This window comes from Arachis duranensis, chromosome 9, assembly GCF_000817695.3.
Source record: "Arachis duranensis cultivar V14167 chromosome 9, aradu.V14167.gnm2.J7QH, whole genome shotgun sequence".
Lineage (NCBI taxonomy): Eukaryota > Viridiplantae > Streptophyta > Magnoliopsida > Fabales > Fabaceae > Arachis > Arachis duranensis.
Genome location: NC_029780.3, coordinates 56,245,234 through 56,266,824, shown reverse-complemented (window position 1 = coordinate 56,266,824; position 21,591 = coordinate 56,245,234). Strand labels below are relative to the sequence as shown.

General features: G+C 34.6%; 2 protein-coding genes across 5 annotated transcripts; one reads left to right on the top strand and one right to left on the bottom strand.

The window, feature by feature from the left end:
- The first annotated feature begins 845 nt into the window (after positions 1-845).
- Positions 846-2,095, top strand: LOC107465778 (uncharacterized mitochondrial protein AtMg00810-like). The gene is made up of 2 exons (XM_016084754.1): positions 846-860; positions 1,385-2,095. Exons 1-2 carry the CDS (start codon positions 846-848, stop codon positions 2,093-2,095), a joined length of 726 nt encoding a protein of 241 aa, XP_015940240.1.
- A 1,437-nt stretch (positions 2,096-3,532) lies between these two features.
- Positions 3,533-17,109, bottom strand: LOC107465780 (myosin-11-like). 4 transcript variants are annotated; one of them, XM_052254451.1, is made up of 38 exons: positions 16,674-17,109; positions 15,711-15,839; positions 15,178-15,321; positions 14,945-15,090; positions 14,704-14,860; positions 14,530-14,588; positions 13,789-13,948; positions 13,564-13,713; positions 13,329-13,465; positions 13,103-13,249; positions 12,887-12,988; positions 12,686-12,743; positions 12,500-12,601; positions 12,150-12,187; positions 11,797-11,923; positions 11,544-11,714; positions 11,292-11,423; positions 11,066-11,175; positions 10,880-10,940; positions 10,495-10,672; positions 10,183-10,388; positions 9,977-10,096; positions 9,109-9,207; positions 8,692-8,913; positions 7,702-7,841; positions 7,346-7,448; positions 7,180-7,239; positions 6,830-7,096; positions 6,579-6,734; positions 6,295-6,501; positions 6,071-6,214; positions 5,648-5,718; positions 5,449-5,548; positions 5,288-5,344; positions 5,127-5,183; positions 4,948-5,028; positions 4,795-4,877; positions 3,533-4,046 (listed from the first exon to the last, which is right to left on the bottom strand). In XM_052254451.1, exons 1-38 carry the CDS (start codon positions 16,674-16,676, stop codon positions 3,923-3,925), a joined length of 4,608 nt encoding a protein of 1,535 aa, XP_052110411.1. In that variant the 5' UTR covers positions 16,677-17,109; the 3' UTR covers positions 3,533-3,922. The 4 variants fall into 4 exon arrangements, 3 of the variants coding, with proteins under 3 accessions (XP_052110411.1, XP_020986071.1, XP_020986073.2); XM_021130412.2 differs by lacking the exon at positions 16,674-17,109 and having other exon boundaries at positions 15,711-16,493; XR_008002723.1 differs by lacking the exon at positions 16,674-17,109 and having other exon boundaries at positions 3,900-4,046; positions 4,948-5,042; positions 15,711-16,493.
- Positions 17,110-21,591: the final 4,482 nt, after the last annotated feature.

Below are 21,591 nucleotides of genomic sequence, written 5' to 3'. Positions count from 1 at the left end.
TGAGTGTTTAGGCAGATGCCTCGCGTTCAACTCAGGTTCTAGGCGTTCAACTTGGAGAGAGGGGTGAATGCGCTGGCTTCTAATCCCTGGCTGGTGTTGAACCCCAGTTTTGGTCGTTAAAATTGGGAGGTTGGTCCTTCTTGGGCGTTAAATGCCCAAGCTTGGCATTTAATGCATGTTTTGGAAATAATTATATAAAAAAACTATAAACTATTATATATTGCTGGAAAGCTCTAGAAGTTAGATTTTCAACGCCATTAAGACCGTGTCAATTGGATCTCTATAGCATAAGATATGCTCATTCGAATGAACGGAGGTCAGGATTGATAGCATCTGCTATCCTTTCTTTGTCTCTAAACAAGATTCTGCCAAACTCGCCCAAAATTTACCTAAAATCATAAAAATAATACAAAAACTTAAAGTGGCATCTAAAGATGAATTTTGCACTAAAACATGGTAAAAATTAATAAAATCTAACTAAAAATAACTAGAAAATGCTATGAAAAAGGGTATAAGATGCTCACATATTAGTATTCCCATTATTTCAATTGAAGCACACTGAAGTAGTGGGAGAGGAAGAAAGCAAAGATGTAACGCTCACCTCCAAAACTTTAATCTTCCGTAACTTTCAACATGGAGCTCCGATTGACGAGCTTTCAATGGCCACGAGTTCGCCTTGGAATTCTCTAAAAACCCCATCAAACAATTTGGTAAGGAAATCTCAATTTCACACCCAGTTCTTGCTTCCCCAGTTTCAAAAACTTTGAGTAAATATGTTGAGATTTTGTTGAATTTTGGTGTTTAGGATCAAATTAGCTTTGTGAACTTGTTGGGTCTTGTCCCAAATGTCTATTGCTATGGTAAGGATTCTCTAAATTCCCTGAACTAAAATTCTTTCACCATGCATTCAGACATGAAGAGTGGAAACAGACCATGAATAAAGAGCTCAAGGCCTTGGAGGCAAACAACACTTAGCAATTAGTTCATCTACCACCCAACAAACACTCAATTAGATGTAAATGGGTATACAAAGCCAAACTCAAAGTTGATGGCATTCTAGACAGACATAAAGCTCGCTTAGTTGTGAAATGATAAACACAACAAGTTGGGATTGACTTTAAAGACACATTTAGCCCCATTGCAAAAGATTTCTACAATGAGAGTACTATTAGGCCTAGCTATTACCAAGAACTAGAATCTTTTGCAATTGGACATTAACAATGCATTCTTAACTTGTGAGTTATTCGAAGAAGTACATATGGAAGTACCGCTTGGACATCCACTGAGAAATTAAGGATTGGTATGCAAATTAACCAAATCCTTATACGGTTTAAGACAAGCCTCATGCTGATGGTTCAATAAATTCTGTGCAACATCAATTTAGCATGGTTTCAAACAATGCAAGAGTGACTATTCATTGTTTGTCTTCGGTGAAGGAACCACAGCGACATTCCTCTTAGTCTATGTTGATGATATCATCATAGTTGGACCAGATAATACCATGATCAAGAGAGTTGAAGACAAGCCCAGCACAGTTTTTAAGCTTAAGTTTCTTGGGGATCTAAAATTCTTTCTTGAATTAGAGCTTGCAAAATCTAGCGAAGGTATCTTCTTCTCTCAGTGCAAATGTGCATTATCCTTGGTGGGTTACAAGCTTGCTCCTTCTCCAATGGATGTTAATTCTAAACTACGTGCCTCTGAAGGAGAGATATTAGCTGATCCTTCTACTTATCGCAAACTCATAGGAAGGCTAATGTACCTCATAATATCCAAACTAGACATCACATTTGCAGTCACAAAATTAGCTCAATTCATGGCTGATCCTCGTGTGCCCCAACTCAACGCTGTACACCATATCCTTCGCTACCTCAAAGCAGCTCCTAGCCAAGGCATCTTATTCTCAACAATAAATAAATTCAATCTCTCAGTCTATGCTGATGCGGATTGGAAAAATTGTTTAGATACAAGGAGATCAACTATTGGATATTGTGCTTTCCTTGGAGATTTACTGATTTCATGGAAAAACAACAAGCAAACAGCAGTTTCAAGAAGCTCTACTAAGGTAGAATACAAAGCTGTTGCAAATGTAGCATGAGAAATTGTGTGGTTGATTGGGTTACTCAGGTTTTTGGGCATTCACATTGATTTAGCTATGTTGTTCTGTGACTACATCTCAGTAATCCGCATGGCAACCAATCCTGTCTTACATGAGTGATCTAAACACATCGAAATAGACTATCATTTCATTCGAAAAAAAGGTGGTAGTGAAACCATTAAACTAGTGCACATCCCTAGCAAGTATCAATTGTGTAGACATGCTCACAAAGGCACTTCCTCCTCAATTTCGATTCCTTATGACCAAACCAGACATATACGACATATATGCTCCACTTTGAGGGGAGATATTAGCATATAGATAGCATATTTATTATGTATTCCAAAGTACTCTCTCTACTCTTATATATATATATATCATGTACATATCAGAATCTCTAATCTCATTTTTTCTAAATTTATTTTTTTTTATAAAATTCTCTCTTCTAACATTTGCTTTGCAGGGTTTTAGTTTTTGACGAGGGAGGAAAATCAGACGATGGCTGAAAGGGAACACTGAAAATCATCAAAGTTGAATAAGGGTAATTTTAAAAAGACATGTTATTAAAGTTTCAGTCATTGTCTTTAGAAATTTTCGTTCCTGTGTTCCTATTTTCTCGAGAGGTATTAAAAAGATGAAAATTGCATCTTCAAATAATTTTAATTTCTGATTGTCAACAACAATACTTAATCTCAGTATCAGTATCTCAAAATAAATGCAGTATCAGTATCTCAAAATAAATGCAATCGATTTTTCGAGATTCGATTTGAAAGAAAGAGGAGAGTAAAACAAGTTTAGCATGTAGATAATAAGATGACTCACAAAAATAAAAAATTAAATAAATAGATAGATTATGAGTTTATGATTTCAATGTTTATTTAGTTTGGTTCTTAACACGGTTTAGTGAGTGCAATTTACCTATGACCGGCCTTCATTTTGTAAATAAAAAGAATTGGGAGTGAAAATTCTTAACAATTATTTATACAATCTCTTCAAGAATAGCTACCAATTTGATATATATATATCAAAGAGGCTCAAATTCAAAAACTGTTTAAAAAAGGAAGATCTAATTCTACTTGAACTACGATTCAACTAGATTATCTAACTTTTCTATGTTTTTTATTTATTTATTTTTGAGATTTCTTTCCTTTTTATTTCTTTCAAGTATGCTGGTAGCTCAATTAAGTAGAGAAACCTGAAACAGCATCGAAATTGAGGTAATGCAAATTTCAAAACAAAAAGATTACTCCATCCATTCCACAATATCTATCTCGCCTCAAAACTTGGAATTAAAATCAACAAATCTGAATGCGTAGTTAAGATATTGTAGGAGGTGGCTGAAAATCTAAACCAATTCTTAATTATTTGGAACACAGCCAAGAAAAGGGAAAAAATATGACAGACAGGTCTCTATAAACAGTTAACTTTGTTACCGCATATCCTGAGCAATGTTCTCCATTCACAACTATAATTAGATGAAATTCCTATAACTTCTACGTACAAAATCTTATTCTAAGCAAAGGAAGGTGCTGAGAAGTGACAAGGTGAAATGAGAAAAGAAAAAAAGAATGAAAATTCTATGGAAAAAAGGCTGTTGGCCATTTTTTTTCAAGCTTCCACCCCAAAAAGGTAGTAGCATATGCTTTTTATGTCATCCACTGTTGAAACTACTAAGAAGTAAATTTCGTGTGTTAAATACAATGACTAGTCTCTTAGACAACCAAAGTCAACAAATTACTATATATAATTTATATACCCGAATGTGACTTGATATCTTGTTGGTGGGTGGGTATAAACACCAGTCGACCAATTCTACAGTCAAAACTGTCAAGCTGGGCGTGGTAATAAAAAGCTAAACCCGGAGTTTTCCCGTATAAGTGGCGGTGGATCTATATCAGAGATATCTATTTGTTCCATTGACTTTGAAATGTCATCAACAGAAAATGGAATGCTGCAAAATAGATTGAAATGGTTAACATTCCATATAATTTCACGGTTAGATGTGCAAAAGGACGAGTTAACAACTAGAAGCCTGTCAAACTAGTCCTTATTTTAACTTTTACATATCACTTAGTATGAAACAACTTTGGCATAAAACAATATTGTATACATAAAATGGGTTCGTTTCAAAATGAGTTTTACCTAATGAATGTGTGGTTAAGACTTATGAGCTAAGTAGTTTATATAGCAGCATGGCAAATTTATCTAGATTGTGTCTGTAAAATTTGGGGAAGGCCTCATGAACATGAATCATGAAACCTATTCATCCAGTGTGTTTATTTTATTTTTATTTTTTTTATTTTTTTTTTTTTGCGAGAAGTATTTCTTAAATCCATAAAAGAAGGTTAACCCACTTTTTCTTTCTATCTCTCTCCGCTTCTTTTTCATTCTTTCTCTCTTCGTACTTTCTTTCTCTCTGACCCACTTTTATGGGTTCACTACCTATCAATACTCTTTTTTCCCGGGAACATGTACAAGACAATTTATTAAAGAAAGAAATAATTAATGTGCAGTCAGGGATCACGGGATTGCTGTTGGAAACAGTCCTGTTTCGCAGGTTTATTTCAGTTTTCTATTTGATTGGCATGCAGCATAGCTTAAAGTAAGAACCATTTGGTAGGAGTACCAAAATGTGAGTAAAACAACTACTAGTGACAGTTTTAACACAGAAGGAAAACCGAAACAATCATATCAGGTACCTTGAATCATCATCCAACAGGAAAGAATTACTAACTGCATTATTTGAATCTTCAGTCATCAACACTCTCATATTGGATATGACCTGGAAAAAACATTAATAAGGAAGAGTCTCATGCATAGACAACTTTAAACATAGTTAGCAACGAACTTACTTCAGGTGACACACTATGCGTGCCATATTTGTCATCCCAATACATGGTGCTAATCCGATATAACTGCTGTATACTGAGGACCTGTAAATAGGGAACTGAGAATGGTAACTGTTCTGGCAAGTGAGAAGCGTAACTATTCTGGAAAGTTAACCTTCTGACAAAGAATATCTTGCACTTACTGGGCACAGGTCATGACTTATTTCATCCAGTGTCTTCTTCGGTTTTTGATGTATAACCTAAATTGAGGTCAGGAAAGATTAGTTTACCTAATTTTCCAATCTGACCATCAAAAAAAGCACCATGCTCATGACATGTAACCAAGAATAGATAAGGCATATACCAGAAATCCAATGGCTTGTCTAATATGTTTGAGCTCATCCCAAGCGGAACCTGCATACTGCAATTTTTTTGTGGTGGGGTTTGGACACAAGGATGTGAGGTTAGTACATGTCTTTTACTTTATTAGTAATGGAGAACGATAATATCATAAAATTAATGCACCTCATCCGTTGCCTTATAACACCAATGCTCTAGTTCAGCCAAACCAGCTTTTACATATTCTCCATTACTAAATGAGCAACACTCTCGTCTAAGAAGAAGACTGTAGTGAAAAAAAATGAATATGTAAAACAATAAAAAAGAGAACTCCATTCACAAAGTAGAGACGAACCAGGAAAACAGAGGAGAAGAACAAACTGACCTATTGAATAGTTGTACATTGATGAAAGAAAAAATTTGCGTGAACACCTTACGAACCAAAAATGGTGGAACCTGCCGGGTTAGAAGTGGGAGTGTTCAGAGAACATAAGAACACTAAACAAATGCAAATATAGCAACTTACCAAAGAAGCAAAAGGCAGTGATAATAGCAATAACAATAACAATAAGAATAAGATAGATACATAAATATATAAATCTCTCTGTCATTCACTCTTAAATTTCTGTAAACCTCCCAAATTAATTTTTTCTCAAAATCTCGCCTAATTAAAAAATAAAATGAAGAATATATGCAAGCTATTTAATTTTGTAGAATTTCAAGAGAATCATGCGGTTTTGTTATAACAATAATGCATATGTAAGTAGTATAAAGAGAAACAGAGAATGATGTCAGAGATTTTACTAACATGATTTGCTTTCAATGTATTTAAAAAGTTCCCTAGGCTCTTAACGATCCCCTGCCAATGAGCAATCAAAGCTCGCTGGGCTTCAGTGTTTGCAACAGAACGTGACGATCCCTTAACCAAGCTTGCTCTGGATGTTCTTGGTGCCTACAGCATCACAGTCAGTGTCATTTATAACAAGCATCCACAATAAATCAGTTACTAGAGTACTGAAGGAATTGTCATACCTGAATGCACAATCCAAGCAAGGGAGAAATTTCTTTCTTCAAGTTATCACGAATCATTCCATATATCTTTTCCACATATGCTGTAAGCTGCTGTTTGAAAAGCAAAGCTGGGTACTTGGCTTCAACTTGTCTTAATGTATCTACTCCTCTACTTGAACTACCATTAATTAAGGACAGATTGACTCCTGCTGGACTTCCACGGAAACTCTGACAAAGAGTATACTTATCTTAGAAATGAAAGCTTTACTATGGAAATTTTTAGTTTAAAATGAAGTTGTGTTTACCTGAGTCATCCTCCCAAATAGGGTTGCTGATTGAGAACGACGGCGTTGTGGAGCCATTCCAGCAGCACCACTTGCCTTGAGTGTGCGTTGGAGTAACAAGAGAAGTGTCGAGGCATTGGATAACCAGTAAGCTAAGACATCATTATTATCCTGGGTCTAAAGTACAAATGGAAATATTTTAGTTAATTGAGTTGAAAGTGACAAAGCAACAATAAGAGAACACAAGCATCTGAAAGTTGCACTTTATACACCTCAATTGCATGGCCAATAGTCTGGATGATTCTATCGAAAACGCTAGTGCGCTCAACTTCAAATGATCTCCAATGCAAGAGGCACTTATATATGATACAGGCAGCAATTGGTCTGTTTCCAGCAAATCCTAGATGTTGTGCAATGCATCTAATGAGTAATTCTTGATTCTCTTGTTGTTTCTCATTTAGTGACTTCTGTGGTTTATCATCCACTTCAGAGGATTCCCTCAGGTTCATTGATGGGCTAGTTTGAAGTTCCTGATTAGTCTATCAGGAGACATAGAAACAAATCAAGTCCATACATACATACACATAACCTAAAGATGAACATTTAAAATGGATTTAGTTACCACTTGTGGCTTCCCCTCCACTGCAATACTATTATGAGCACTTTCAGCAGCCCTCTCTCTCTGTCGATAGAAAAAAATAAAAAATAAAAAATAAAAAAAAAACTTTTTCAAACAACCATCAAGGTTTATATTCTTTTCATGCTTAAAAGTCCATTATGAAGAGAACCTGGGCAAGTGAGCTCTGGCGTCTATGAAGGAACTTAGTCGATACAGCTTGTTGACGCAGAACCTGATTCTCTGATTCTACATTATTAATCTTCTCTTCTAGCCTGATCATATATTATAAGATTTCAGTCAACCAGTTAAGTGAATGAGGTGCATGACATCTATTGTGAAGATGAAACTTGGAATTAACCAAAGATTCGTGTGAGATGTGAATATAAGAAAAGATAAATTTCTGACCACTTTAGTCCATGATATTATTGAACTTTTCAAAATAAATTCTCCACAGGGATTTTGGTCTTTGGAAATCAAATGTAAAAAAGTTGCAACATGGCTTGTTTCGATGATTTGTTTATTTACCCCTTCAATGATTCTTGGAGTTGACGAACCTTCTTCTCTGTGTCTTCTAACTTTTTACCTCTTTCTTCACTGCTAGCTTGGGCTTCATTATATTTTTGTTCAAAGTCATTAGATTTCTGTTTCTCTGACTCGAGTGACGTCTGTGTGAAGAAAAAGCCAAGGCAATCATTTAAATATGATAAGCTGCTAAGTGCTGACAAAAAGATAACAACATCAGCATACAGAGACTGTGCCCCTTATTAATTCAGGGATTTGTCTTTGACACACATAAATTGTGTCAGAGACACTATGCCCAAGTTTTTTTTTTTAATTCTTCGTTATGGAAAAAGGAAGAATCGTTAAGATAAAAAGAAGGCATATACAAATATATAGGAGGATAAGACAGCCCCTTTACAAGAACAAGATCAAACAAGAAATCCATGGCCAAGTGATTACTAATTAAACCTTGATCCTCACCAACCTCATCAAAGATACCTAAGAAAATCTTTTTCAGCAAAAGTTGAAGTGTACTTGTACATTTTATGCACTTAAAGTTGAAAGGGCTGTTTGGTGAAGGAGAGACTTCATTGGGTGTCAGCTTATATCAACTATGAATACCTTTGTACTGTATTATTTCAGAAATCAGCAGGAGGAAAACATTTCATTTGACATCCCATTGTATCCAGGATCTATAAAGAGAGAAAGCATCTTATATTTACTATATCATATCATAGAATTCCGAAAATATCTGATGAAGTGCATGACTTAGCTCTGTTTGCAATCTACATGACATCAATTAATATATGATGTCTAGAACAAAATAATTACTATTAAAATAGCATCTTTAATGTAAACCTAAGAGTTATGTAAACCTGTCTAAGAATTATGTATCCCATGTCTAATTGACATATATATTGTCACAATCTTTGATGTTAAAGGAAAGAGTATACACAGAAAGATATGCATCATTGAAAACAAGGGATCATATCCAATAAGACTGAATTTTCTTACCTTTAGGCTCTCAATTTCTGCCGTCAGTGCGTCAATCTTCTGTGTATCTTCAACGATAACCTGTTTCTCTTGAATAACAGGAACTGCTTCTATACTAATTTTCTTTGCATTCTCACGCTCCTTGGAAAGCAGAGCATTGGTCTCCTCAAATTTGCTCTGCATCTCCTGCAATTGATTCTGCAGTTTTGCTATCTCTTGAGATTTGGATTCTTCTAGATTCGTCTGCACATGATTCCACATATTTAGTTTAGAGCTTGCGAATGAAGTAAATGTTTAGGAACTACTAAGGTTGGTCTTTTGCACTTCCTTTATTTTCCATTAGTGTAAAAGTGTTATTTCAACATGCACAATTGTCTAAGTGATCAAAAAACATAACAGTCATCCAAGTCGTATTTATCTGCAAAATATATATCTCACCCTTAATCCTTTTTCTAGCTGGAGACGCCAAGTGAGTTCCTCCACACGTTTCTCAAGCTTATCCTTCGCTTCTTGAAGTGCACCAGTTTCTCTTGCAGCCTAAAGAAAGTGGAACAGGACATCAAGTTAGGCAAGAAAAAGATATCAATAAACAGGAAAATAATAAAAAATGATGTTTATTTGACTTGAATATTACAGAATGAGTCTTGTAGAAGTGGCTTAATTCATTACAAGAAGGTGGAGTCAGATTTGGATCCCATCCTTCGCAAAACCAGCAAAAAGAAATTGAAAATTACAAATATAGAGAAATATAGTTGCAAGGCTTTCATTTCAGAGTCAAAATAGTTATCCTTAAGGATTGTGTCTGTTTCACTTTTTTAATAATAAATGTAGGATAATATTTGAAGAAATACAAAAAAAAATGACAGAAAGAGAACAAATATATTTCTAGTTCTAAAAGCTTAAGTCTAAAGTTAAAGAAATTTCAATTTTGAAGATCCTAAGAATTTGTTTTCCCCCTTAGGTTGTTTTATATTTCAGGTACGGTTTAGATTTTAATAGTTTAAATGTAAGCACGATTGCTATACCAAACTATGGCAATGCCTAATCCATGTAACCAACCCACCTAAGACAAGGTGTAGCTGTTTGTTTTCATGTTTTACACTTCATTACAATAGAGTGATCATGACAATGATACAGAAGAATAATAATACAGGTTGGATAAACCTGCTTAATATGAAGCATCATTTTGCAGTTAAACATTTAGTCATTTACTAAAACATTTAGTCACATGTTCCTGAAGGTTCTACGTCTTGATGGAATCTCTAAAACCAGTTATATAAGAATCATGGCAAACCTAGTAATTTACCATTTTTAGTTTCCTAAGTTCTCTTCTGGCTACACGTCCCCTCCATCTGCATTGTGTAACTATGGTCCCTTTCTTGAGCCTCTTATAATATAATGCAGCTTTGTGGCACCGCCACCGAGCCTGCAATTTTTTCAGAGAACAGATTTAAAAATTGCATATTGATTGCCCAAGTTGATGATCTAAATCAAATTGAACTTGACTAAAACCTGAATAATAATGGAGGCTTTGGTCTGCTTCCTAAATCTGAACTCCTTGCGAGCAGCTGTTGCCCTTAAAGCTGTTTGAACTGTCAATGCTGACATATGAAGTTTCTTGTAGGCTCTCCGAGCTTGATATCTGCGTGTGTTCTTTTGGATTTTCACAGCAGCAGCCTCCTTTCTCATGTTTTCATATAGTTTGCATGCAAGTCTTCCTACAAATAATATATTATACATAGTAAATATATATAGATAAAGGAGATTGACCAAGCAATGTAAAAGGATTGCATTTAACCTAACAAATTAGTAAGGTTATTTCACCTCTCCACTGAGACTGCAGATATATGGTCTTCTTTCGAAGCGCAAGATAATGATTACGTGCTTGATGAGTTCTTATGCGCCGCTGGATACTTTTTGCTGCATTACTGAGTACTTGAGCTCTACGTGCATCTAGTTCAGCCATCTGACCTGCTCTTAGAAATACCTTTGTCTTTCCAATCTATAACATTTGGCGGCCAATCAAACGAACTTTGTGATCATACGAGAGAGGAATGTATTATACAAAGAAGCATTTTCTAAAACCATTCTGGATTTATTTGACATTAGACAATGAGAATTGACATAGGAAGAGGTTGAAGGTGCATGAATTATAGTTGGAGCTAAGTCCAAGATCTTTATGATAGTATAGAGAAATATTTTAAGATACCTGATATCCACTAAGCCCCATCTTTTCCAGAATCTTTTGGCAAGCAGTCTTTTCATCATAGCTGCTCATAAGTGAAACAAACTGACAATTAGCACAAAACCTAAGTTTGGTACAAAAATACTTTAACACCTCAAGCAACAAATTTCTACCACCTCACATAAAAAGCATGCTTAAAAAAATACTCACTTTGCTTCTGTGGCCTCTGGAGCAAGAAGGCCAAATCTGTTCACAAATTCAAAAAAAGCGCGGCGAGTAGGATAGCCAGCACAACTGATTCTGATTGCCTCTAAAACACCCTATAGTGGCAAGGGTTAGGGATAGCAGAATGGTTGAAAACATAAAGAACTATATATATCATTTACATAAATATCATCCAAAGATGAAATGAAAACAAAAGTAACATTATACTCACACCACAGCGAAGTTGTTGCATAATGTTGGCATTCTCAAAAATAGCAGGCTTCAAGAGGTTATTTGGTTTCACACATCTGATGTAATGGGGTTCTGTAGAATTTAATGTGTCCATTAGACTTTGTAGTTGTAGCTGCACCATTTAGAATATTGTTAGCTTCCAGATAATAGGAAAGTGGTCTATTTTTCATAAGCATGGGCTTGTACATATATATATTGTGATTATTGAACCAAAGACTAGAAAACATGATACCTTAAAACGAGAACCAATTGAAGAAAATTTGGAAGATTTTGATGTCTCTTCTGGAAGTGGTGGAAAAAGGCCAGCTACAAAAGGACATTTGGAAGCACTCAACAAATCTTGATGTTCAGGAACCACATAATCCTTGTTTTTGTCTAGAAATTGATCAGACTGGTATAAAACCTGCAGAATTTTTTGAGGGAAAAAACAACTAAACAAATATGTCATATTTTCAGCAGCTAATGTTATAAGAATTAAGTCATACCTCCCCAGCATAGTGAGCAATCGTGAAATCTGTTCGAGACAATTTTGGCTTAATAAAGCGCCTGTGGTTCTTAAATGTTTGATAAAGCTTGTTTGCAAAAGTTTCATGCGTAGACTTTGGAAACATGCTGAAAGACAAGAAAGGCAGGGAAAAATTAAGAATTAAGTAAGTAGATTGTGTATGTTATGCAAGAAGGAGCAGTAGCATCAAAGCAGCCAGAGAAAGTCTGGATCTAGCAAGCTATTAAGGAAGTAGTTCATGTCCAGTTTTACTAACCAAAAAAGTTAAAGTTAAAATCATCTAATAACCAATGAAAAAGAAGTTCTTCATAGGAAAAATTAACAATGTTTTACCAAGCTTCATCTAGGAGAGCAATGATTCCTCCAGGTTTCTGCAGAAGAAAAACGATGTTAAAAAAATAAAATAAAATAAAAAGGATGGGAGAGAAAGGATAAACCAAAGGAAAGGAAAAGCTGAACTGGTGACTAACTTCTTCATTATAGTCAAATTAAATTATGGACTCTGGGATAAACTACAATAGTATAATTAAAAAGGAAGCATTGTAAATATCATCATCAAGCATATCAAAAGCATGAGCTTTGTATTCATATAATTCCAGAACATACATGTTGAATGCTTTCACACCCAGAACAAACAAAGAAACCTCAGTTGGTTAAACAAAGTGGGATAGGAGAAACAAAACCTTTTCAATAAGGTCTAAAACATCTTGGTTATCAACAAATTCAATGTAGCTCCAATTAATTTGCTCCTTTGTATATTCTTCTTGTTCCATTTTAAAAACGTGCTGAAATCCATCATCGAAATCATATTAAATATAGGAATAACATTTACAAGAAAACTTGAAGTGCAGTGTAGCCTGAGACATTGCCTGATTGAAATGCTGTTGCAACTTCTCATTTGTGAAATTAATGCAAAACTGTTCAAAACTGCAGAGGATAACAGGTTGATAGTAAGTTAAAAAGGACTGAATTCCAGAGGTGTTTTCTTTCAACATCACTAATCAGTACAATATTTGGAAATACATAACATGTACATGAAGGCATGCCTATTCTCCAAAACTATATATTACCTGTTAGTTTTAAAACTTTCAAAACCATATATGTCAAGGACTCCAATCAAAGTTTTAGAATTGGGGTCTTGTCCAATTGAACTATTAATCTTGTCCACCAACCTGTTAAACACATAAATACATCATGAATCAAAATCAGAACCCCATATCATTATCCTCAGTATCTAAGTTACTAAACACTATATAGGTCATATTTGTCCATTTTCAGTATTATACCAGTCGAACAGCCGAGAATAAATTGTTTTTGCCAGTCCATCTCTACTCACTGTTGCACTTTGGGGATCAAGGCTCCGTTTTATAACTTCTTCAGGGGTGATCATGACACGCTTACATAATGCATCTTGCAAAGCATTGGCATCACACCTGATTTGAAATTTGAGAATCATCTTAAAGGTAATTAAAAATCATATCGAGGGAGGAAGTAATAATACAACATCCATACATTAGAAGCTCAGCAGTAGTTTGAAGGTGGAATTTGGCTTTGTCATCTTTCGGAACTGATGAGTCAACTTCTTTTCCTTTGGTAAAGTCAATATTACCAAGATGGAGAATTGAAGCAACAACTCTAAAAATGGCTTCCTGAGAAATAGGTAACAGAGGAAAGCACAAACTTAAGAAGCTAATTATCCTATATGCTAGAAAGAAAGAAGCCAATTCACACTCATGAAACAAAATACCTGATCCTTTTGGCTGATTCCAACAATATCCATAGCTCTACGGGTGGCAAGAAACTCACGAGCATCACTTACGTCAGCCAGTTCATAGCATTTTGACTGGTTAAGGTAGTGAAAAGTTTTAGGACTTCCTAATTTGTATCTCTCAATTTCCTGCCAGAAAAATTTCCAATGTGTTTATATGGTAAAAAGAATCAATAAGAAGCAGATTGCTTGACAGAAACATACCTCCTGTGGTGCAGCACAAAGAAGATAAAAGCAGTGATAGTTGCGTTCAGGATCATTAACTTGGCAAACCCGAGATCTCTCTAGAAGGTATGTTCTGATGGCTGCTCCTGAGATTCTTCCACTTTTATCAAATTGGATCTCCACAAATTTACCAAACCGACTGCACCATTAATACAAAAGAGAATTGGAAGCCAACCATTAGTAATAGCTTTAGAAGTTATCTATCACCTACCAGACTATGTTAGCAAAAATGCTTCTTTTTGAAAGAAGAATAAAAACGGCAGCCTGGTGCACGAGCATCCTACATTAACGCAGGCTCTAGGGAAGGGCTGCATACAAAAGGTGTAATATACGCAGCCTAACCTGATAATTACATCAGTGGCTGTTTTCATGGCTTGAACCCGTGACTTTGAGGTCACACGGAGACAACTCAACTGTTGCTCCAAGGCTCGCCTTCCTTTTGAAAGAATAATATGCAAAATAAAATCATTAACTATTCATTAACGTCAATTTACTCTTCACTTTTGGCCTTGTGACTAGAAATTAATTATGAATATGAAATGAAACAAAACCTACAATATAAGTACTTTAAAATATCAGACTAAGAAGGAGAATGAAACATAAGGAATCCTTGTTTGCCTGCATCTCAGAAGACTGACATAAAAGGTAAGTAATCAAGCAGACATTAATGGAGACTAAAACCAAAGTGTCCGTTATTATCCAGGTATAAGAAAGACTCACCTAGAATTGTTATTCCTGACAGTTTTTGCATTGCCAAATGCTTCTAGAACTGGATTTGACTGCATTCGGATTAGTTAGTATAGAAATCTCAAATAAGATCAGACGTTAGCAGCAAAAAGATAAGAATGAGAATAATGATCAAGTTTAAAAATGAGTGTTATGAATTAATCATACCTCAAGAACTTGTTGTTCAACTGTTCGGCCTTCAGTGCCAGCCCTACCACCTAGATAAGCAAGGAATTGCATAAGCATTTTTGTGGTTTCAGTTTTGCCAGCTCCACTTTCCCCACTGACCAGAATTGAATTGCTTTTCCCTTCATTTATCATTGCCCTAATAAAAACAAAATATCCATTTTAATATTTCCTTCAATGATAGGAATGACATTTAGATAATAAGAAGCAATTTACTGCTTACCTATATGCAACATCAGCAACTGCAAATACATGAGGGCTTAATTCTCCAAATGGTGCTCCCTTGTATTGTTGCATCATGTGTGCACCATAGATATGTGGTAGTTTTTGGAATGGATTTATTGCAATCAGAATATTTCCAGTATATGTCTGTGATGGCAATCAAGAATATAGTTAACGACTTTTCCTATAACAAACATAGCTAAATCTTATAAAATTAAAGGTAGAAAGCCTTACATATATTTCATTCAATTCATATCTAGCTTTCAAGTTCTGCAGGACTCCAGGTTCATGTAAATAGGACAACTTAGTCATATCATCCACTCCACCAGGAGGAGCTTCCATATCTTTGGGATATATTTTTGATAAATTTGCAACCACCTTGTAATAGCCAAAATAGAAGTAAGCCAATAATTCAGATGTAATGTTTTACTTAACTAAGTTATGAAATATTTTGTCATTTCCATTTAGCAGTATCGGTATGAGAAAACATGAATGCTGCCCCAAGAAACGCATTAAAATGCCTCCAGATGTACGAAAATAATTATAACAGATCTGCCGAATTTTCTTAGAATTTAGTTAGTGAAGAAATGACAGGAATGCAACAGAAACACTCAATAATATATTTTGAAAATCATAAATAAGAGTTGAAATCAAGAGTTGTTCATTACATGCTTATTGGTGTTCGAATTTTGTGAAATCTAGTATAGATCATAGACTTTAACACAAAGGAAAAACGGAAGGAAGAAAAGAATGTGCAGAGTACAAACCTTTTTTCCATTGGTAGTTTCAATTTCAGCATCCTTTCCGGTGATTTTTGATACCTGTCCATCAATCCAACAGATATCTGGATCTTCAATCCAGACATGAGAACCCACAATAATATTCACTGGAGTCCCCTGCACATGGACGTACAAATTCATCATTTCTGTTAAATAAAACAGTTTATTTAAGAGTTCAGTAAGGTTAAGTAACTGTTTTCATATTATCCTGCTTGCCAGAAAAGACAACAAAAGTCTTGTTCATATTTGTACCATAATGGCATCCAGAAGAACTATAAATTACAAAATGAACTAATATGCGTGCTGTAAGTTCCATTGCTTGATCCTCCAGCACTGCTGCCTAAGTTCCACACCTTGATCACCGAAGATTGATCATTTTGCTTCTAAAACCATCTCCAATCATTTCCCCCGACACTCTTCCACAATTGCAAACAATACGCAATGAATTGATCATGGAGAACCACTGTATCCAAATACAAAGATTCCTTGAACTTTTTAAGCTTAGTTTTGCAATTTGCATTGCAACAAAAAACTGAAAGAAACCAGTTCATGAAAGACTTCTTTCTTGATCAGCCAGTTCATAGTTCCATTCGATCATTGCCATTTCCATTCACATAATCATTTCCACCTCCAAAGCACGAAAGAGAATCGTTCTCATTCTTATCATATCTTATTCCGTGTTTGGATTAGCTTATTATAAGTCACCTTACAATAAAAAAAAAGACCTTTTGAATATAACTCTGATAAGAACGATTATTCCCCAAAACACAATACGTGACAAACAAGACATACAACAATTTAAAAAAAAAACAATAATAATAAACTTTAATTAAAAATTGTAATGGCAACTGCTACAGAATAACAGAAGGAAAGAAATGAAGAACGAAACCGAGAAGTGCATTACGCGAGGAACAAAAGCACATTACGAAAACTGACAACTAGAGAACGCACCATTATTTGAGGTCTTGAATCGGAGATGCTGCGAGAAGCGCGTTGTTGTTCATGAAGAGAAACCAAGCAAGCGAACAATGAGCGATTGATCGAATCGCATCAGTTTTGTTTTTTTGCTTCTTCTTTTTTTAGGTGTGAAACGGAAACGTGTTATGAGTGTCGGAAGAAGTGAAGAAGAAGAAGAAGAAAGAGAAACGGCATGGTTTTTTGGTGGAGAAAGTGAAATTGAAATGTGAGAGTGAGAGAGTGAAAGGAGAGAGAAAGAGGAAGAAAGAGTGGATCGAGTGGCTGTGAGCGACATTGTTGATTCAACAACGGAGAGAGAGAGGAGCTGTAACTTCGGCACCTTCTTCTTTCGCGCCAACTCGTGGCTACCACTAATCATCATTCATCAACTTCTCTCTCTGTCTCTCCAACTATGTCAATGATAATTAATAAACACTCCGGGGGAGTGCCTGCCAATATTATTACCCACATATATTATCCGTCAATATATTAATATTAATAAAATATTTTGTTTCCATTAACAAACATACGATACGAGGGCTCAATTTTTAGTAATGGGTGCAAGTTATGTATTCCCTGATATTGTATCCTGTATTACCCTGATATGGAGCAATATTTTAAAAAAATGTGAAAATTCAGGTGAAGTCGCCTTTACGTAAAATTGATATTTGAGAGTCGTTAGATGAAAATTTAGTCAAATCAATCAAATCATCTAACAGCTCTCAGATATTAATTTCACGCACTTGGTTTCCACCTTTAAAAAATTATAATTCAACAAATCATATCCAACAATTTGTTCATTGGCAACATGCAAAGAGAAAGAGTAATGGAATGGTCCAATTTGTTTTACGTCCGAAAATTGAAGTTTCGGGGAATAAACATTGGATGATCCAATTTCTGGGTTTTTTTTTTTTTAATTAAGAGTTTGTAAAGGCTAATTTTTGTTATGTGGATTAAATATATGTATAATATGTTATTATTGAAAGTCTAAGTATTTTTTTATATGGAATTATTTTTTTTTAATTAATCAAATCGGATAGTAAAATATATTTGAAGAGGTAAAATAAACTATAAATTGAAGGATCTTATTTTAAATTTAATTTTTTTTATTTTAAAAACAAAAATCCGAGAATCTGATTTTGATGATAAAGTTTTTTTAATTTTCAAAAACAAAAATGGCACAATTGATTTGTCATTCCTTTCAAGAAAGTTAAACAACATTGGTGATACTACTCAAATACAACAAAGAAAAAATAATAAGCGGATTGCAAATTGTTAGGTGATGAAAAAATCAAGTTGTGATGTTGATGGTTTGATGAACTAAAAGGGATTAAGAGATGGAGAAAAATAAGTTCAAAAAATGAAAAATCTCTTAAAAAATATCTATTGAGTTATTACACTTTATATACTATATACTCGTTATATACTCCCACTAAAAAAAGTTACAACAAACAAGCCTACATATGTTATTGATAAAAAAAATTAATCTAGGTAACACCCTGACATTAGGATTTTTGCTAGTAAAGAATTTTGTAAAAATATAGTCGCGTTGTGAGTATAGATTCTAAACCAACAGAAAATCCCTTCGTACAAACGTTTTGGTTGTCACAAGTAACAAAACCCAATAAATTTATAAACCGAAGTATTCAAACCTCAGGTTGTCTTCTCAAGGAATTGCAGGGAAGTATGATTTATTATTGGTTATGGAAAAAACATTGTTTGGGTTTGAAAAAGGTTTTAAGCAAGAGAAATAGATTGCAAGAATTAATAAATTAATAACTAATAAAACTCTTGGCAAGGTATGAAAATTAGAAGTCTTATCCCAGTTATCCTTTTCAATTGTGATGAGAATTGGATTTTTCTCCCACTAAGTTAACCTCTAACTATGAAAGTAAGTCAAGTGGATGGAATAAGTTTGGTTCTTCAGGTCCTAGTCTTTCCTTGAAAAAGGCTAGAGTTAGTGGAACTCGAGTTAATTCTTGAAGAATTTCAATTTTCAGTTGACAATGAGTTTGACAACTCAAGAGTTACCAATTAATCAATTAGAGCCAAGAATATAAAAAGATAAATTCAAATCATAAATATCCGGAATATCTCAAATTATATTGAATGAAGATGTCAATTCTAACATGGATAATATTCATAAGCCAATTGGGCAACATAAATCAAACACAAATAAAAGCTTCAGAGTAAACAAAAACAGAAGAGAAACATAAACTATTGAACCTGGTATAAAGAAACAATCCTGATCCTAATAGAAATCCTAATCCTAAATCTTAAGAGAGAGGAGAGAACTTCTCTCTCTAAAAACTACATCTAAAACCTAAAATTGAATTATGATCTGATATAAATTCCCTCCTTGAGTCTCTGTATGTTTCCTGACTTTAATTTGTGTTTCTAGGCCAAAAACTGGGTTGAAATGCGGCCTAGAATCTCTGCTAGCGACTTTTGTAATTCTGCAGAACGCGCACGTCACGCGGCTGCGTCGACCACGCAATCGCGTCACTCAGCGTTTTTCGTACCACGCGTGTGCGTCGTCCACGCATTCGCATCATTCGTGCAGCTTCCAGTCCGCGCAGTCGCGTCAGGCACACAAACGCGTCACTCTGATTTCTTCCATTTTGCGCGGTCACGTGAGCCATGCGACCGCGTGACTTCTTGCTGGTCATCTCCTCAATTCCTTGTGTTCCTTCCATTTTCGCACGCTTCCTCTTCATTATCTAAGCCATTCCTACCCTTATGAAGTCTGAAACACTTAACACAGAGATCAAGGCATCGAATGGTAATAAGAGAGGATTAAGATTAGCTAAATTAAGACCAAGGAAGCATGTTTTCAATCATAGAACTAAACTAGGACGGAATTGTAAAATCATGCAAATCATATGAATAAGTGGGTGAAAAGCTTGATAAAACCACTCAATTAAATACAATATAAACCATAAAATAGTGGTTTATCAACCTCCCCACACTTAATCATTAGCATGTCCTCATGCTAAGCTCAAGGAGACAAAATAAATGAGTAAGGAAAAGCAGGACTCATGCAATGCAACCTATGAATGTGAACACAACTACATGCTAAAATGATTCTATCTACTTGGTGAGAAAGTAAATAAATCCTTCAAGAATAAATATGAACTGGATTTCACTAATTCAAATCACAAAATACAATATAAATAACTTTCAAGAAGAAGATAGCTCATGAAAGCAGGAAACATATAATCAAGCATTGAACCCTCACTGGTAGTGTATATCACTCTAATCTCTCAAGTGTCTAGGGTCAATCACTCTATTCTTCTCTAATCATGCTTTCTAAACTTCGTTCTTCATCTAACCCATCAACAAATATTTAGTATACCCATGCACATATCATGAGGTCTTTTCAAGGTTGTAATGGGGTCCAAGGCAAGGGTAAAGATATATGTATGGCTAAGTGAGCTATAAATTGAATCTTTGAGTAACATGAGCTATCACCTAACATACATATATTCTATATAATTTCTAAAGTCATGCCTAGCTACCCATAATTCCCACTTTTATATCACATAGTCATGTGTCAACTTTTCTTTTGATTTGTGTCACATATGCATTGATCTTTTATTAGCTTAACATTGGGATAATTTTGTTCCCTTATTTATTTATTTATATTATATTTTTTTCTTTTTTTTCTTTTTTTTTATAGAAACATAAAAACTAAAATAACATATCAATGCATATGAAATTTTTTATTTTTTATTTTACATGAGTAGATACCCAAATTTTCCAATATTCAGAAGTAGAAACTTGATACGTTCCCTTATTAACCCATGTTCCCACAGTTTTTCCACACTTAGTTGGTGCACAACCTCTATCTTAAGTTAACGAAAGATTCAATTGGGATATTTAATTTGTTTTTCTGCTTAAGGCTAGTGATGTGGTTATAGAACAGAAGGGGATTAAAAAGCTCAAAGTGGCTAACAAGGGTGACATAAAAGGGTTCTCAAAGTGGCAAACAAGGGTAATTAGAATGGTAGGCCATTTAGGATAGTGAGCTAATAGCCGATGATGGCCTCAACCATACATATGCATGCATACATTAAACACTGGACATATAGAATGAAACAAAATAAAGATTACAATCATAGAGAAGAAAACACACAAGAATAAAATATTTATGGTTAAATAATGTAACCATGTAAATAAGTTCAAATTCTCACAGGGTGTGTGTTCTTTAGCTCAAAAACCATGTTCTAATTTACAATCTTCAAACAATTTTAACACATAGAAAATTTTAATTTTTAATTTTTTTATAATTTAAATTAGTGAAATACTATAAAAATTCCTTGAAAAAGAAAATATTACTTCAACCAAGTAGTGACTAAATGCATAAAATCAAACAAACATGCAATCAAATATGCAAATGCAACAATGAACAAACAAAGAAAATTAAACATTGGTGTTGAGATAGAAATAGCTAACCCATGGAGATCGGTATCGATCTCCCCACACTTAAAGATTGCACCGTCCTCGGTGCATGCTAAGATGTACAAGTGGACGGGCTGCTCCAACTGATGTCTTTCTCTATAGATTGTGCAGATTGACTTGCCTGTCTCTCCAGTTAGAAGCTTTTCCTTTCCCTTCCTCGGTGGCCATCCTGAAAGAAGAGGAAAAAGAAGAAAAAGTGACCCAGAAATAAAAATCAGAATATAAATAAAGTCTGGGTGGGTTAATGCCAAATAATGAGGGTCTCAATTATATGGTAGCTACAACATGCAAGTGAGAAAACAATAGAAGCACATGGCATGTCAACTAAATAGCAAACAAGTTAAGAAGCACCTAAAACAGTGCAGAAGATATGCAACAGATGAGTAAAAAGATTGTAACACCAATGTAAAACAACAAATATAGAAAAGAAAGGGAGAAAAAGAGAAAGAAG

Bases quoted from the DNA above. Each gene is read 5' to 3' on its own strand.
- LOC107465780 (XM_021130412.2), bottom strand. From the start codon at position 15,866: ATGATGAATTTGTACGTCCATGTGCAGGGGACTCCAGTGAATATTATT. The intron at 10,941-11,065 runs GTGAGTATTTTT...ACTTATGAGCAG, and splicing joins CCAGAGGCCACAGAAGCAAA to CTATGATGAAAAGACTGCTT. The intron at 10,673-10,879 runs GTATCTTAAAAT...CAAATGTTATAG, and splicing joins TGGGGCTTAGTGGATATCAG to ATTGGAAAGACAAAGGTATT.